The sequence below is a fragment of the Nelumbo nucifera genome, chromosome 1 (assembly GCF_055504915.1).
Source record: "Nelumbo nucifera cultivar China Antique chromosome 1, China Antique-T2T, whole genome shotgun sequence".
In the NCBI taxonomy this organism is placed as follows: domain Eukaryota; kingdom Viridiplantae; phylum Streptophyta; class Magnoliopsida; order Proteales; family Nelumbonaceae; genus Nelumbo; species Nelumbo nucifera.
In genome coordinates, this window is record NC_142649.1 from 86,554,140 (window position 1) to 86,572,569 (window position 18,430).

Below are 18,430 nucleotides of genomic sequence, written 5' to 3' on the forward strand. Positions count from 1 at the left end.
TCGAAAGCAACTTTTCTCCGTAGCATAGTTCTTCGAGTGTTCGTTCTGTAACTAGTCGATCGCACGACTTGGTAAGTGCTTATGGGGACGCCGAGAAAACACATAGAAAAGATAAGAAGGGAGAAGTTTTTCATAGGAGAAGAAAATCCGAATCCGCTGAGAGAGGATATGTACCAAGCTGTCAAATTTCTCTCCGCAGAGCTTTACGCGAAAGATGTTCATTTCCTCATGGAGTTCATCCAGGTTTTCATCTTTCTATTGAATAATTAGTTTTTTATTAATGCTAAACGTTCAAAGCTTCACTGTTAAATCCTTGGATCAGTTCACTTTATAGTGATGTGATTAATTCATGATACACTTTGGCTTAACTCATGATATTACAGAATGCAGAAGATAACGAGTACTTGGAAGGGGTGAAACCATCGCTGGAGTTGATGATAACGAGCAAGGACATCACTGCGACTGGAGCCCCTGCAACTCTTCTGTTGTTCAATAATGAGAAGGGTTTTGCTCCTAGAAATATCGAGTCCATATGCAGCGTTGGGCGCTCAACAAAGAAAGGCAATCGACAACGCGGCTACATCGGAGAGAAAGGTACCATTCCATTACTGTTCTTTCGGTTCCATTGTTTCCTCCATTTCTTTCTTCAGTTTCTTGCACTCTGCCCTGTAGCGTCATAAGAGTCCGGATCTCCTCCCAACATATACGTTCCAACACCCTTCCAACTTCGTCTTCTAGCCTAAGGTGTTTGTGTATGATATTGGAAAGGCATGATATCCAGAAAACTTGTAACCAATCAACTGGTATCATGAAGGTGCTTGTATCTAGTGTCCAATCAGTAGTTTTTATCAAATTCGTGGGAAGGCTTTACTGGTCAAAGATCTTCCGGTATCATGCATTTCCGGCAGCATAGATATTATCATTAATTACTCTCATTCTTTTTCTTCTTTCCGAGTATAAAATTTTAAAATGGGTAGAAAATGGAAGGATGAGTTTTTAAGAGACCAAATCAGCCCCCCATTGCCCCTACAACACTTTCCCACTGTGTATTGAAAATATCACCCGATGGTAATATCATCATTTCTAGTATTATCATAGGGAGATGTTCCCAATAATGGCCGGAATGTGTTGTGGGACGTTGCCAGGGGAAGGGCTGATTTGAACTCAAACTGAGATTTAACCATTTCCTTACAAATTTCACTTTTATTCTTTTTTTCATCAATTAAAATAATAATATAGTCATCCATAATACTCATAATGGTTCCCAAAAAAAAAAATACAATACTCATAATGAAAACATGCAATATCTACACCAAAACACAAATCAACCATGTGGGCTCTATATCAATAACTCAAAATATGAAAAAAAAAGATAGGGTAAATTACAAAGAACACCCGTACTATGGGGTTAGTGATAAAGGCGCCCCTAAATTTTGGCCATTAGACAAAGACCCCCCTCCGTTAGTGTTCTGTGAGTTAACTTTGAAAAAGATTTTGATTTTACTGTTAAATTTTTCTAAATACCTGAACTACCCTTTCTAATTTATTTTAGTTTTTTCTCCTTTTCTGCAATTATCTTCATCCCATTTACTTTGCTCAAACTATCCTCTTCTCTCTCTCTTTGGTTTAAAGTTTAGTGTATAGAGAAATAAAATGAAGAACACTAATAGAGAGCTTTTAAGGGGGATCCCTTTGATGGCTGTGATGGCAAGTTGAAGAACAAGTAGAAGCTCTCTAACATCTCGGTCCCATCCAAGACCAAGAGCCAACCATCCGAAACACTCGTTTCCCCTAGAAACCTCGATGCAAACACCAGTTTCCTCCTCCAAAAATTTCATGTTGTAAAATTGATTGGCGGCGTCAGCCACCCGATGATTGGCATGCCACGACTCAAGCTTTCCATCATTGAATTCCAACTGCAATGGCTTAGAAAGGCAGAGGTAGACATGTGAGATAGAATATCCACCTGGGTGCCCATTTACGCACCAATAATCCTTTGTTTTGCGCTTTTATTCGTTCTTGGAATCCCTCAGACAACCAGTCATTTGCCCTGAATTCAGAGTTTACGTCAAATCCCTTCGGAGGCCTAATGACCGATATAAATTTCCTACCACTTGCCTCCAAAGCAATAGCCAATTCCGACATTTGTGGAGCAGAGATTGTGTTTTGAGCATCGAAGCAGACGTAAAGAACAGAATCTAGAGGTTACATATCGAGCCACTCGATGCATTGATTCGGGGTGGTTTTGGCGGCTTTGTCCGTACGAGTTTTGTTGGCCAAGGAAGAGGCGGTAGGCCCAATCGCCCAAACAGGCCGATCACTCACCCTTCTGAAATATTGTAAACCAGTCTGATCGAAGTCCTCCACTGTGTTTAACAGAAGCCCGTCTAACCTCAACCACACATGACTTGTTTGTATGAATTTAGACCAAGCATCAGTCCCATTAGTGTATAGTTTGGCAGAATCTGTTTCATAGCGGGAACTTGGGAGAACCCACTTGGTAGTGGGCGACCTCAGCTGACCATCCGTTTGGTAGTGGGCGACCTTAGCTAACCATCCATTTGGTAGTGGGTGACCTCAGTTGACCGCCAGCGTTGAAGACAAAATGAATTATACGTAGGTCATTGGCGATCTCAACCAACCATCTGAAAAGCATGTCGGTTTCTCTGTCATCTTCATCTCCCTGGTCTCTTCTTCTCTCGCCCAAGAAGTTCTCCAGAATGCCAATTGGTTTTTCAACACCTCGAGGAGGTGTTGGTGCTGAGATTATGCCAACTGGTTCATCTCTCCAGATCTTATGTTTAAATAACAACCCTAATTCTGGTAAGTTTTAATAGAGAATGAGAGAATTGCTGTGGTGAACGGATCATTACTTTTGGGCCACTTAAGTTTTAAGAGAGAATGGCAAAAAAATAAAATTTAATAAAGCTTAATGGGGTATTTTTGGTAATTTAACACATTCTATTACCTGATTTAATGGCCGATGAGGCATTTATCGCAATGTAAAAGTTCAGGGGAGTCTTTGTCACTGACCCTACCCAAAAGGATAATAAAAAACAAAATTTAAAGGAAACAATAAGCACCCCATTTAAATTTAATTGTTGAATTGAGTAGGTAGTTGTCCAAATGAAAAAAAAGAGCTTGGAACTTCTAAATAAAAATGGAATTTAAAAATTGTAAAATTGAGTAGGTAGTTGGCCGTACGAGTTTTAGGGTAGGCGCCTCGCACAGGTCCTAGGTGCAGCTCATTCAAAAGGCATACGCCTGGTGTGCCTTATGCCTTAGCTCAAGCGTGCATCTTTTGAAAATTTGTCGCTTTTTCCTTTCTTTCGAGAATCCCCAATGCGGCTCGTAGAATTAGGAATGCAATATATCACATTAGCTACTTGATGCAATTAAGAAAAAAATGAGATTATGGGTTTTATATGCTTGAAAATGTTTTATATATTTGATTTCATTTTTAAATTCTCAATTGAATATGCTTTACATATAATATTTATGTATTTTAATTTTAAATAATAGGTTTTTTAAAACATTTATTTTAAAACTTAAGTTTATATTTTTATTAATATTATGTTTAATAATTTTTTATTTTTTTGAATTTTTTGCATTTTTTTGCATTTTATTTTTGATTTTTTAGCTTTTTTTTTAAATTGTGCGCCTTGCCTCAAAAAGGCATGCGCCTTGCCTTGCGCCTTGCACCTCAGTCTTAAAGTGGCCCTTGTGCTTTTAAAGTTCTCATATGAAAACATGGTTTCAAATGTTGCTAATGTTGCCTGACATATGTTGATGTCGAGGCTTACCGACATGAAAATGGATGGTAATATAAAAATTACATTATTTTGGTCGACATTTTCTATATTTCAAAAATGTTGACCAAATAGGTCCAAATAACCAAAAAAAAAGACAGTTTTTCCTATTATGTCAAATGTTGATAATGTCGACAGGATGTTGATTAATGTACATTATTCCAATAATAGTTTCTATTGAATATTTCAAATAAAATATTTATAAAAAAGAAGTAACAAAAATTAATTACTTTATAATATACAACATAAAATATTTTTCAAGTAATAAAATATTAACTAGTTTGTATTTTTTAAAATATTTATTAAAATCAGAAAATTTTTATTAAATTTTATAATAAATCATATTCTACATTTAATATAAAAAAACAGAATAAATTTATTAAATTTTATACTAAATCATAATTTATTATAAGTTTAGTATTAAAAATCATAATAAATTCATTAAGTTTTATAAGAAATCAAAATTTATCATAATCTTAATACTACAAAAAGGAGAATCAGTTTATTAAATTTATAATGAAACATAATGTATTATAACTTTAATATTTAATAAATTAGAATAATGTATTTCTATTTACAAGTGTGAAATAAATATATTAAAATTTATAATAAATCAGAATTAAAAATAATAAAAAAAATACCAGATAATCTTGTAAAAAATTCAAAATGCATAACAAATAAGATTGTAATTTACTAATATGTTTTAATGCTTCTTTTATCATTTTACAAAATATCATTGCATATTTCCACATATTTCATAATATTTCCACAATGTCTCTAATTTTTACAATATTTTCCCTCGGCATTTCTGCCATTTTTGACATATGTCCTATATTTTGGTAAGCGACATTTCCATCGACATTGACATTTTAAACCTTGCATGAAAGTAGGAGACGATGGACAGTTGATCACTAGCCATCTGTTGAAAAACATCTATGTCTGATGGTTTTGGAGATCTAGGTGGTTTATGACCCTAACAACATAGCTTCTTTGAAAAATGAAGGTGAGCAATGTGGGACATAATTCTTTGCAATGTTACAGGTTACCTCAATTTTTGTGACGTGGGCTGATTTTTTATTCTAAAACGAATGAGACCCATGGTAATGATTTTATAACAAAAGCTCTAGTTTTATTCATTCTTGCTTATTCTTGCCTAAAATGAGTAAGAATTGAATGAATGCGGCCTAGAGTAGCAAACCAAACATGGAAAATTGAAGTTGATTTTTTTATTGAAGAATATGGGCCAAAATAATTTTTAGAGGAGTCTTACTTATGTGTGAGAATACTATGGAGTGGTAATAAAAATTTATTTTTGCTTCTTTTGGCAGTGCTTCTCTAATTGTTTTTTTTTTTTTGTTCTTTTTGCATTGGAAAAGCCAAAAGTTTAGTAGAATCATTTGGTGAAAATGATAAAAAGGGCTTTTTGCTTCAAAAAACAGCTTTTAGCTTTTTCATGTTTGCAAGTAGACCTGTTCAGTGGTCATGGGCCAGGCTCGGGCTTGACTTTCGTCAAAATTTGAATGAACCTGGCCTGAAGCCTGAACCGACACAGTGGAGAGTTAGTCCCGAAGTCTGAGCCTGACACAATGGAGAGTTATGCCCGAAACCTGAACCTGACACAGTGGAAAGTTAGGCTCAAAGCCCAGCCTGTGAACAAGTCTATTTACAAGAAGTTATTTTGGACAAAAAAAGCTAGTGACTAGACAAACAATAAAAGTGTTTTTTTTTTAAAAAGTCCTTTCATTCTAAAAATGCATTTTCAAATAAGGCCTAATCATCTCATTTTATTTTACCACATGTTTTTCTTCATGGGGCTACACAACAGGGATAGCTTTCAACCCACATCCAATCCAACCTTTCCACTTTCCATCCCTAAATCATGACGGAACTGAAAAATGAAAATTCCCAAACTCTTCATGGGGGGTTGTTCTTATGGCTAACAGTATCTCTAACTGATGGTGATTTAACAAATTCCAAACTCTTCGTACCTACCAGTCGACAAACAGATAAGACTCAAAGTATTGTTATCATAAAGAGTTTCATAAGGACATTTTTAAGAGATGTATCAAGATATGTGATGATTAATTATTAATTTTGACTTTAAAATGTACAAAATGCAAAGAATAACATAATCAACCTTGAATGAGTAATGCCTATCCGAGTAATAATTTTTTTTCTTAATTTTTATGCCTTTGATAATGATATCGGAAAACTTGTTATCAATCAACTGCTATCATAAAATTAGTCACCAGTCAGTGGTTACTTGTCAAATTCATCCGGGTGTTTCTGGTATCATGTCTTTCTTTCTTTCTTTTTTTTTTCCCAAGCCTAACAAGGCAGGGTATATCATGTCTTTCTGGCCGTATCGATTTCTCCATGTTTTATAAATCTTTTAGTGTATGCAGATTTTAAAATGGAAATGCAATTTTTATGTTTACTTCTGTAATCTTTTATTCACTTAATATTTTTTTTTCAGTTAAGTAAATACTGTTTTTTCATATATTATTACTTTTCTAAGACCCTTCTTAAAATTTGTCATACTGGGATTATTTTGACTTAGGGTTTTGGAATAAAATATTGTTTAAATTGCACTTCTCAATCCGGCCCATAAACCCCTCAACCCAGGCGCAGGTGGGGTTTGATTCTAAGTATCAATCAAGAGACCTTACCAATCAGCCAATTGCAAGTTGCAAGTTGCAATCTATTGCTATATTTTAAAATTCAGTCATTCACATCAGTCTATTCTCTCTGAACCCACATTTGCTAAGACAGTGTGGTAGCCCTGTACTGAAACAAGTAAATCAAAGCCTTTGATTTGCTTACATGATCCCACCTTGACTTAGAAAAAGTGACTTCTTGTTGAGTCACTACTGTAGATCCAAAGCCATGATTTTCTCTTTTAGTCCTGTGCTACGACAGGGTTATAGCAAAATTTATTCAAGTATATCAATAACACTTTATTTTTAGTAAATGAAAAGCGAATATCTCATTCTGTATTTTCTTCTGAAAACTGCTAAGTATCATATAAATACACTTCTATTTGGTTCCTTGGTTTGACATTTGTACATATGCTTACATTTACATAACTCTAACACCATGGCGATATTAGCAAGGTACTGTGCCACCCTCTCCTCTACCTGCATTTGTAACATGCTCTAATGCCAATTTGTCATTTCTAAAAATTTTGTAAGAAGAAGACCGTAGGAGTACAAAGATCAATAAACAATTCAGCCTATTACCTTATTCCAAGGTTCCTTATTTTACTTGAAAGATACATGAAAAATCTTGGATTAAAGGCGAGCTGTCTTGTCATGCTGTACAGCTTAATTTTGACGATTTTGGATCCTGTGATGTTGAGAGATTTTGTACTTATTTTGAGCATTGCTTTGGGTGTAGAAAGTAGTAATGTTGAGAGATTTTTAGTGATGTTGAGAGATTTTGAGCGTTTCCTGTAAATACTTAAAAAAAGTATACTTGATATTTTTTTATTATTGCTGTGAAGGAAATAAAAAAACAAACACAAAAGAGAACAAACAAAAAATTATGTGGTTTAGCTATTTTGTGTTTGCATCCAAGGAAGATCCATGTGAAATTAACTATTCTAATTCAACTGTATACAACCCAAGATCCATGTGAAGTTAGCTATTTTCTGCTTTTGCCTTGATAATTTTCTAGTACATTTCACTCATTATTTTTTGAGTATATCTTTTAGTAGAAAAGTTCTGGTGAGTAATAAATAAGGGGTTCAACTGTGATATGGAAAAGATGTGATATCCGAAAAACAATAAATTAATAAACTGGAATCATAAACGTGATAACGAATAAGGTGTTATTTATCTAAATTGATGGGTGGGTTTTGATTGGTCAAAACTTTTTCCATACCATATCTTTTCCACATCATAGATTTTCCCAATAAATCAGTTAGCTTTATATTTGATACTTGTATTAGTATATATTTGCATTAACTTCGTCACCTTTGAATAATTCCATTAAATTGCTGCAATTCTCTGGCCAAGATCTCTTCAAAGGTGAGGCCCGAGGTGGGTTTGTGCCCAGCCGGACAATGAGAGGCAATTTTTTTAAATTGAAAAGAGAATGAAAATGTTAAAATAAATTAACAAAATAGACAAAATATTGAAATGAAATCATAAAATTTTATTATGAATGAATTTTGATGTACACAATTGTTTATATATATACACACACCAGGTGGCATGACACATTTTACAGCACTATTAATAACCTAGAGGGATGATACTAAAGTCTAGTCTAAATGGTTAATGCTTTAGCAATCCTTGACCTTGAAATGGGATTCTCATTCTTAGATCTTTTAAAATGTATATTATACAAAATTTTGTATTAATTCTTTTACACAGTTTTATCTTTTCTTTCATGGTATATTTCATCCCCTGGATGCTATGGACTAATATAGGTATTGGATATTCTGCAGGTATTGGGTTCAAGAGTGTCTTTCTGATAACAGCACAACCTTACATTTTCAGTAATGGGTATCAAATAAGGTTTAATGAAGAACCCAGTCCATTTTGTGGCATTGGATATATTGTTCCTGAGTGGGTCGAGACAAATCCAACCATTGCTGATATACACCAAGTATATGGTCCCTCCAATCCCCTTCCCATGACTATCATGGTCCTGCCTCTGAAGCCTGAGAAGGTAGAATCCGTGAAACATCAGCTCTCAACCATACACCCTGAAGTTCTACTATTTCTTTCAAAGATCAAGCATCTTTCTATCAGAGAAGATAATGCTGACCCTAGCCTTAATACGGTTAGTTCAGTCTCTATTTCAAGTGAGACTGATTTCATTACAAGGAAGAACATTGATGCAGAGTCATATACACTTCATCTCTCAGCAGAGGAAAATGGTGATAAACGTAATAAAGAATGCAGCTATTACATGTGGAGGCAGAAATTCCCTGTTGTGCTGGAAAATAGGATGGAAAGGAGTGAAGTTGATGATTGGGTGATTACACTAGCATTTCCACATGGGCAACGTCTTGATAGGGGGATGGTTTCCCCTGGGGTCTATGCATTTCTTCCTACTGAAATGGTTACAAATTTTCCCTTCATCATACAGGCTGATTTTATCCTAGCATCATCCAGGGAAATAATCCGCTTGGATAGCTTGTGGAACCAGGGGATTCTGGATTGTGTGCCACATGCTTTTGTTAATGCCTTCATCTCACTTGTGAAAACAACAGAATCTGCTCCAGTATCATCTCTGCCCAGTATTTTTGAGTTCCTACCATTGAACAGCTCTATGTATCCTAAGCTAAATGCTGTGAGGGAATCAATCAAAGAGAAATTGATTGAGGAGAACATCATTCCATGTGAGTCAGATATGGAACAAAAGTTCTTTTGTAAGCCCAGTGAAGTAGGTTGGCTTAAGCCTTCATTCTGGAAAATCCTGATCAAAGCAAGGATGCAGGGAGTGAATTTACAGAATTTGTTATCCCATGGCAAGTATGTTCTGCATTCTGCATTTGATAAGCGGCAATGTAGTAATATCTTGAATTTCTTGGAAGTGAAACCCATGGATGTGGAGTGGTACTCAAGGTGCATCCGGAGTTCTAATCTGGTACTCGGAGTTTCTGAGGACACCTACATGGATCTTCTCTTCTTTATTGCTGATAATTGGAATTCCATTTTCAAGAACAAAAATATGGACATACCCCTTCTGAAATATGTTGGTCACAATGGGTATGTCTCTTTGTGGAGCATAAATGAAGCATCACAGTGTTATGGTGGTAGAGCATTTTTATCAAAAGATCCTCGTTATGCCTCATGGTTAATTGATTGGAACCAAGAGTTCAAATGTCCAGGAGATTGGTTCTTTGTTCCCAAAAGCACTCAGGAGGCTTTACGTCGACATCGAAATAGGGAGACAATAATTGAATGGCTTTCACTTTATGTGTCCATTGACACCATAGATATGGAGAAGTATGCTATACATCTTATAAATTCTATCAATAATGGCAGAAGGCTTGCTATTGCTCTTGTTCATTTCTTGTATCACTCTCTCTCAGTCACACAGGCTTATCTGTCTGATCCGCAAGTTCGTCGACTGTGCAAGTTGGATAAGGTGCCCCTTGTAGATAGCTATGGGTATGTGACTACACTCAAAAGTGCAGTTCTTGTCCCTGCAAAGGGAAGTAAATGGGTCCGACTTATTGGCACAAATCCATGGAGAAGAGATGAATATATTGAATTAGCAGAAGACTACCTACATGCAAGTCATTTTGCAGGTGTTTGTACATCTGAAAATCAGCTCATGAAGTTCTTGATGACTTACGTTGGAGCTTGTGATATACCAGATCTTCGTCCTCCTAATTCTGTATTTCCTACAGTATATTCCCCTATGACTAAAGAAAACACATTTTTACTGCTTGACTGGATCCGAAGTCTGAAAAATAGGAGAATACAATTACAAGGAAAGTTTTTGAAATGCATAAAGGAAGGAAGTTGGCTGAAGATTTCTTTGGGTTGCAGTTCTGGTTACAGGCCTCCGTCACAATCATTCCTCCTCACTAAATCAGTGGCAAATCTTCTGCAGAATGGCGCTGTGCTGGTTGATATTCCTTTGGTAGATTAGGGATTCTATGGCGACAATATTAGTGAATACAAAGAAGAACTGAAAACAGTTGGGGTCATGTTGGAATATGAGGAAGCATGCCTATTCATCGGGGACCATCTTATGTCTCTGGCAGTTTCATCCAAGTTAACCAGGGCCAATGTGTTTTCAGTACTGAAATTTATAAAATTTTTGAGGGAGAAGTATACGTCTCCAGAAAAACTCATCAAGAGTCTCAAAGATGGAAAATGGCTAAGGACTTCCCACGGTAACAGGTCTCCTGTTGGATCCATTTTGTATGATTCAGAATGGAAAGCTGCCTCACAAATCAGTGATCTACCGTTCATTAACCAGGACTATTATGGAGGGGAAATCCTTAAGTTTAGAAAGGAGTTTGAGTTACTTGGTGCCATAGTTGGTTTCAACCAAAATTTCCAGCTCGTGATGGATAATTTCAGGCTCCCCTCATCCTGGAGTTGTCTTACAATTGATGCTTTCTTTTTTATACTGGAGTGCATTCGGCATTTGGTATCAACTGCAAAATTTGTTGAAGTGCTTAGATACCAAAAATGGTTGAGGACCAATACGGGCTACAGGTCACCAGGTGAATGTTTCCTGTTCAATTCTGAATGGGGTTGCCTTCTGCAGGTATTCAGTGGTTTTCCACTAATTGATGAAAAGTTCTATGGAAGTAGTATTTTCTCATACAAAAATGAGTTGAAGGTAACAGGGGTTGTGGTTGATTTCGAGCAAGCAGCTAAAGCATTTTCTCGTTGTTTTAAGCAGCAAGTATCTTCCTTCTCCCTAACAAAAGAAAATGTGCTCTCGTTTTTAGCATGTTACAAGCACCTAAAGAAAGGATATCATCACTTTCCTTCTGAGCTTAGCAAATGCATCAAGGAGGAGAAATGGGTCAGGACGCGTCTTGGCAATAGGTCACCTGCAGAGTCTATTCTGTTTTGCTCAGATTGGGATTGTATCATGCCTGTTGCATCACTTCCTTTTGTCGATGATAGTGACAATGGCTATGGTAAAGGCATCAAGGAGTTCAAGGATGAGCTGAAGGTCTTGGGAGTTGTTACTGAATTTAACGAGGGGGCAAAGTTTGTTGTTGCTGGTATTACTATACCCCAGAATCCTAGTGCTATAACTCCTACCAATGTGATTTCCTTGTTAAAATGCATTCAAAATATACAGAAAGAAATGGCCTGTGATTTGCTTCCTCAGTCATTTCTGAAAAGAATCGGTGGAAGTTGGTTGAAGACCTACATGGGTTATAAACCTCCAAATAACTGCCTTTTGTTTGATTCAAAGTGGGGTATGTTCTTACAGCGGGAAGATGGACCATTCATTGATGATGGGTTTTATGGCTCTAGCATTAGTTCCTATAAGAAAGAGCTCCATGCGATAGGAGTTACTGTAAATGTTGCAGATGGATGTGAACTGCTTGCCAGTTACCTTGGGTCCCATTCTCAGTATAGTGCTATATCTCGAATCTACAACTACTTGAGTACATTTAATTGGGAACCGAAAGATAAAGCTTCTACAAGGATTTGGATCCCAAATGGAATTGACAAGGGAGAGTGGGTAAGCCCCGAAGAATGTGTCCTTCATGATGGGGATGGTCTCTTTAGCTCGAGGTTGAATGTCTTGGAGAAACACTATAACATGGAATTATTAAGCTTCTTCTCCAAGGCATTGGAAGTTAGACAGAGGCCTTCAATTGATCATTACTGCAATCTGTGGAAGGATTGGGAAAATTCAGGACGCCATTTGAAAAATGATGAATGTTGTGCTTTCTGGCTCTATGTTTTACGTAACTGGTCTTCAAATTCAATGATGGGTAAACTTCTTAGCAACAGTTTGTCAAAATTGCCAGTGGACACAGGCACAGGTGAAATTCTGTTGGTAGGAAAGCAAGATGTCTTCATTCCTGATGATCTACAACTGAAGGATCTCTTTGAGAAGGCTTCTCTGCATCCTTTATTTGTCTGGTATCCTCAACGGGGCTTGCACTCTATTTGCCGGAGTAAGTTATTTGGAATATACGGCACTATTGGGGTTCAAACCATCTCTGGAGCTGTAAAGATGGACCAATCATTCAAACTGGAATGTGCTGAACCCCAGAAGGTAAAATCTAATGAAAAACATATTGAGAAAGGGCTATGTAGACTCATTCTTGGGTTTCTAGGTGATCCTTCACTTGAATTGGATGTAGTCAGGAGGCATCAGATTCTCAAATATCTCCTTGATGTTACTGTCTTTGAGACGGAAGAACCAATTACAGTAAGTTATACCTTACCATTGTCTTCTGGAAATGATGTCATTGTCAAAGCAAGCCGCATGATCCGTTGGGAGAGAGAGAACTTCAAGCTGTTCACCCAAAAGATGGACAGTTCATCTAGGCATAAAACCAAAATTGAATTAGCAACATATTTTTCTGAGGTGATATCTGAGGGGTTGCTTTGGGAGAAAGAAGATGAAATTGCTAGTCTCTCTGAGCTCATCAAGTTGGGTTTCTTGTTAGAGTTTGAGGAGGATGCAATCAATTTCCTTGTGAAGAGCAAAAATCTGCAAGTTTCCATGGAGGATGAAGAATTCCTTTCTTCTGCTTTCACTTCTCAGTCATCCGAGTAACCTTAAAGGTTTAGGACTTCTGTGATGCCTTTTCTTTTTATAAAGTGGATGTGGGATTTGGTGTTGCTTTAGTGGTTTGGAGTGCAACTAAAATGTTTATGCTTAAGTCTTGCACCTCTAAGTAACTGAACCTGGACTTCAGGTAAACTATTTCATTTTTAATAGAAAAGCCATTTTTCAGATCGTTGTAATTTTCTAGAATGGGATCTCAAGGAAAACACTCATTTTAAGTAGAAAGCAATCATTGATAAATGCAAGGAAAGAGAAAAAAAGCCATTTTACAAATCATTGTAATTTTCTAGAATGGGATCTGAAGGAAAACACTGATGGATAGTTGTTGCATATTGATTTGGAATTTCTTAGGTGGGAAATACAAGCAAAGAACCTATAATAGGTGCTGGGTTGACAGCAATTCTTTTGGTAAATCTGGTTATTGGATTGGATTTTACATCTCAGGTAGAGATGGCAACATTTTTAGTCATTTCTGGTTCTGGTTTGACAGCAATTCTTAGCATTTGGGGGTTTACAGCTCTCAATTTCTCTCTTGGTAGAAGGGCACTCAACTAACTCCATCAGTTAGGGAAATGGAAATCAGGAAGGTCCTCTGGGATTGGAATTCACTTGGTTAAGTTTAATGAATTCAATGGTTTTATGTTCATGTTTTGTCTTGCTCCCTGCCTAGAAAAAAGAATGCCTACTTTTATAGATTTCTTTTGCTGCTTTCTACTTCTTTGTTAGCACCATTACTATATTGACTTCAAACTCAATCTTCTATTTTCTCATTTTAGAAACATGATAATACAAATACTCTTATATATAATATCTTATTTTTCAATTAGCAATTATTCAAGATAGTGTAGGTACCTTTCCATTTGTCCTTGCTCAGTAATGAGTACCTTGGTTCAAAAAACACCCCAGCTTTCACTTATAGTTCTGTTGCTGTACCAATGTAAAGTAGGATTTTTCTCATGTCACAAGTTTTGCCTTTAAATATTGTGGGTTCCTGGTTTGTTCTCCACTTATGTTTTCTAATTTATTTTAATGATTTTTAATTCACTTTGCATTTCTATTTTTTGTGTTGTTTTTCTTCAATGCATGCAAGGCTTTTAGATTCACTTAAATTTAAAATTCAGTACTGGCGTTCAGTAGCAGCCTTTTTTTATGTATTTCATATTAATACATATTTGCTTCATCTTATTGGTAAATTACTTTTATAAGTTTCTGATTTAGCAGTTGAACAGGAACAGAAGGGAGTTGGATTCTTTTTCCTCCTATAGGAAAATTACTTTTATATATAGGATTCAGTGTTTTTTTCTTTTTTTTTTTTTACTATGAATTTGAATGTTTTATATCTAAGAAGAAGAAGAATACCGTAGGGAATTGAAGTGGAACTCGCCAGAGAAGTGCATAGGAGAGACAGTACTGCAATTAGGTTGACGAATAACTTTGGCCGGAGAATGCCCATGGTGAAATCCGGATGGGGTCTCTAAACTCTGCAACGTTAGGAGTTTATCTCTCATTGTGGGACGGGCTACCCTCGTTGTGTGGTCATAAAAAAGAAATATAAAAAAAAAGGTTTGTGATACAGATTTAGGAGTTTATCTCTCATAAGACAATAAAGGTGGAGTTGGAAAGTGGGTCAGGCTAGTTAGGAATGGCAACTGGGCGAGTTAGGGTGGAGATCACATTTTCTATCCCTGATCTCGATTTTGAAATAAATCCCTGCTCTTGACCCGATGCTGTCAGGATAAAAATTGTCTTACATCCCTGATCCTCAAGGGAGATGAATTCCTTGAGATCCGAATCCCTGAAATTTTTTAATTAACAATATTTTTTGAAAACAAATTTATTAAAAATAAAGGAATATTTTATAATATAAAGAATATCATATAATAATAATATTAATAAGAATAATATATTTAAAATGAATAATATTTAATATATATAATTAATGTTGGGGTGGGGCAAGGACTTCAATCCCCATTCCCCACCCCAACCACTGTTGGGTATCCCTATTAATCCCCAAGACCCCACCTCCCTTATCCTTGTGGCACCAAAGCAATCCACATCTTTGACCCCATCAGGTTAGGGAGGTTGAGTAATCAGTATGAATGGGGAAAATTGCCATCTCTAGCTAGGCTACTTGTGGGCCAGCATAGCCTAGCACAACTCTCGCTGTATTGGGTTTGGGCTTTGAGGCCTATGGTCTAGCATGACACAACATGAAAAAGTGGGACGTGCCAGCATGGTTTGCGGCCCAAGTATGACTCCCCACAAGCATACACATTGTAAGATTTTATTTTCAATTTTATTATACTATTTTATTTTAATTTTATTTTATTATTTCATATATAAACAATTGTGTACATCAAAATTCATATGAAATAGAATTTTGAAGTTTTCTTTTCAATTTTTTTTGTTTATCTTGTTAATTTATTTTAACTTTTTTATCATTTTTTTCATATTTTCTAAAACAATCATTCGACCCACAACCCATCTCAGCATACGTGCCTATTTGGGCTCATGATGCGTGCTGTCTTGGGCTTTCCTTTGAGGGGTTCTGGACCAAGTAGCCACGGTCCCACCCTGCTACAGTGCAAATGGCCTACAAAAGTGGGTCGTGTTGGCCTGGCATGACCCACATTGAGTTTGGCTTTAGTCAGGGCAAAGCCCTTTCGAGTAGCTTTTACAACCTTGTGTTAAGAATATCTCTATACTTATGTGTTTTATTTCATGAGAAGATTTTTCAATGTAAAGTTGCAAAAGGTGATTGAAATGGTGTGGGCATGAACTTGCCCTAACAGAAGTCGATCTCTTCTATATTACACCTTTAGGTGAAGGGCTCCTCACAGAGCACACCCCACAACCCATCTCCTTGATGAATTGGATACATCTTCCCATACACACACGTATATATATTATCAAAATTATTGTATTTGCAGTGTTGCAGAATTGACTGTCCTTTGCAGGTCCAAGAGCTCCAATGTTTTGTGATAAGGATGAGAAAGCTCACCAATTTGGACTCGTCAATGGATTCCTACTGAAAGAAGTTGAGGAGTTTGGAGCAGCAGTTGCATCAATCCCTACGAGGAGATGGTCGCAAGGAAATAAATTAAATTAAATGTGAACTCCCCATACGAGTGCATTTGATTGGCCAACCAAAGTGATGGTTAGGAACCACCCACGCGTTTTATGGTTTTACTTATCATCTCCTTCTGACTAACATGAGATAAAATCAGCCCCCTACAACGTCTCACAGCACATCTCCGTCGTGTATTAGGAAAATCTTCCGATGATAATACTAGAAATGATGATATCATCATCGGGAGATGTTCCCAATACACTGTGAGGATGTGCTGTGGGATGTTGTGGGGGACTGATTTGAATTCGACTAATATGACCCATATAATTAGGAAAATCTATGATGCTAGTAAAATATGATACCAGAAAGACTTTGACCAATTACAAATCTTTATGAATTTTTATTAGAACTCACCTGATTAGTTATTATTTTTATGATGCTGGTTGATCGGTTGTAGGAATAGCATTAAATGGCTCCTTAATCTCTCTTTCACTTAGTCTAAATTATATTTATAATGGGGGACCTTACATAGTTATATGACACTTGGAGCTCAAATCTTAAATGAATTTCATAACATTAAATGCGACAAAAAGAAATTTTGGGTAAAAGACTTAAACATACCCTGAGTTTATGGTAATTGACTTAAGCATATCCTGACTTTTAGATTATGTTGGTGTGTTAAAGTCAATAAAAAAACTTTTTGCCCTCGATTAATATATGGAATCAAAATATTATTCATCATTTATTCCTCTTTGTTATATTTGTGCCTTGAATTCTTTGTGGTGACCCGCTTCATGAATCCACTCCGAATTAATTTGAGAAAAGCTTGAAGGCAAAATTTTATAATGGTTTGTGGTGGATGCGTAGTGGGGTGTAGCTCCCGTGGCAGGATGGACCTGATCCATATTCATCTTATAGGTCTGAATGGAATATGAAGAGTTATGTATTTCGTGGGTTTTCTCTCTAATAAATAGAATCTATGTCTTCTGAGAGATGAGTGAGACATTAGGTGTATTTGGGGCTTAGGGTTTTTCTATGAGGGCACAACTCTATATTTTTTCTCCATTGACAACTTCATAGTGGTTTTTTGTTCCTCTTTCGCCCATGGACATAGGCTATAAGCCGAATCACATAAATCTGTGTATTTTTGTGCTTGTTTCTCTTTATCTCTATCTTTACTTTTAGCTTGAGTGCCATTCAAATCTATTTTTATTTTCTTGAATTTTTTCGCAACACTCCTAAATATGAGAAAGAGAGAGAGAGAGAGAATGGGATCAAGAGTAGAGGAGCCAAATGCATCCTACGTAGGCCAAGGTGTTGTCCCATGCCAATTCAAAGGATATGAATAAAATAAGATAGGAACTTAGTGGTATAACATAGAGGGAAAACAACGCTGGCATATATAAAGTTAATGAAACAATCATATTGATGAATTTCCGTTTAATAAGAGTTAGCTTGGAATTCTAACACTTCTTCAGCATTTCATTCCTCCTGAGCTCACATCGTTTCATTGTCATTAGAGGAGAACAAAGAGAAAAGCACCATATAAAAGCAAACAACATGTTCAAAATCTTCAAGCTTCCACTTATAAACCAATAAAACCATGGTAAAGGCTGGTTATTTTGCTTTCTAGGCGAAATTTCAAAGTAGCACCTATAAAAATCAGTGGGTCCACAATTCATTACCAGAAATGAGGCCTTTTTACTGAAGTCATATTAGAAATCTATGAAAACTATCATTTCATATGTAAAATGTTCAGTCGACTATAAAAGATAATTCATTCAATTCAATGGGACACTATTGACAAGATTGGTAGAGGAGGAAATATGTCAGCGCTGCAGCATTTTGGTGGAGTCTCTGGTCAATGTACAAATGATCCGCTTCAATACAAGAAAAGAAAGAGGGGCAAAATAGGATTTTTCCAAATTTTACATGGGTGAAATAACAACTTATAAATGAAATGCACCATTTTTCTAATGGAGGGTGTATTTAAGTGTAGGGGGGTTGGTCCATAAGGTATATTTAAGTCTATGTTTAAGTAAATTTTTGAAAAATCAAGGTATGTTTAAGTCTTTTATCTTAAAAAAATATTTTTTGGTATTTTTAAAAAAATTATTGTTAAATAGGGGTTCGCCTCCTAGAGATTCGAAGGATATTGTGTGAAACCCAAACTTAGAGGATGCACACCCCTTCATTCTCTGGAATTGTCTTTCGAAACCTTAGGGTTCGTTTGGTTTGCAGACAAGATCAGAATCAGAATCCATAGGAATCACCTATTCCTCCTGTTTGGTTTGAACAAGAATCAAAATCA

The 18,430-nt window shown here is 36.1% G+C and overlaps 1 protein-coding gene across 1 annotated transcript; it reads left to right on the forward strand.

Annotated features, from left to right (window-relative positions):
* The first annotated feature begins 81 nt into the window (after positions 1-81).
* On the forward strand, positions 82-13,037 carry LOC104599625 (uncharacterized). Its single transcript, XM_010262232.1, is given in 4 exon segments — positions 82-243; positions 384-594; positions 8,260-8,794; positions 8,876-13,037. Coding segments are annotated over 4 exon segments (5,070 nt in total).
* Positions 13,038-18,430: the final 5,393 nt, after the last annotated feature.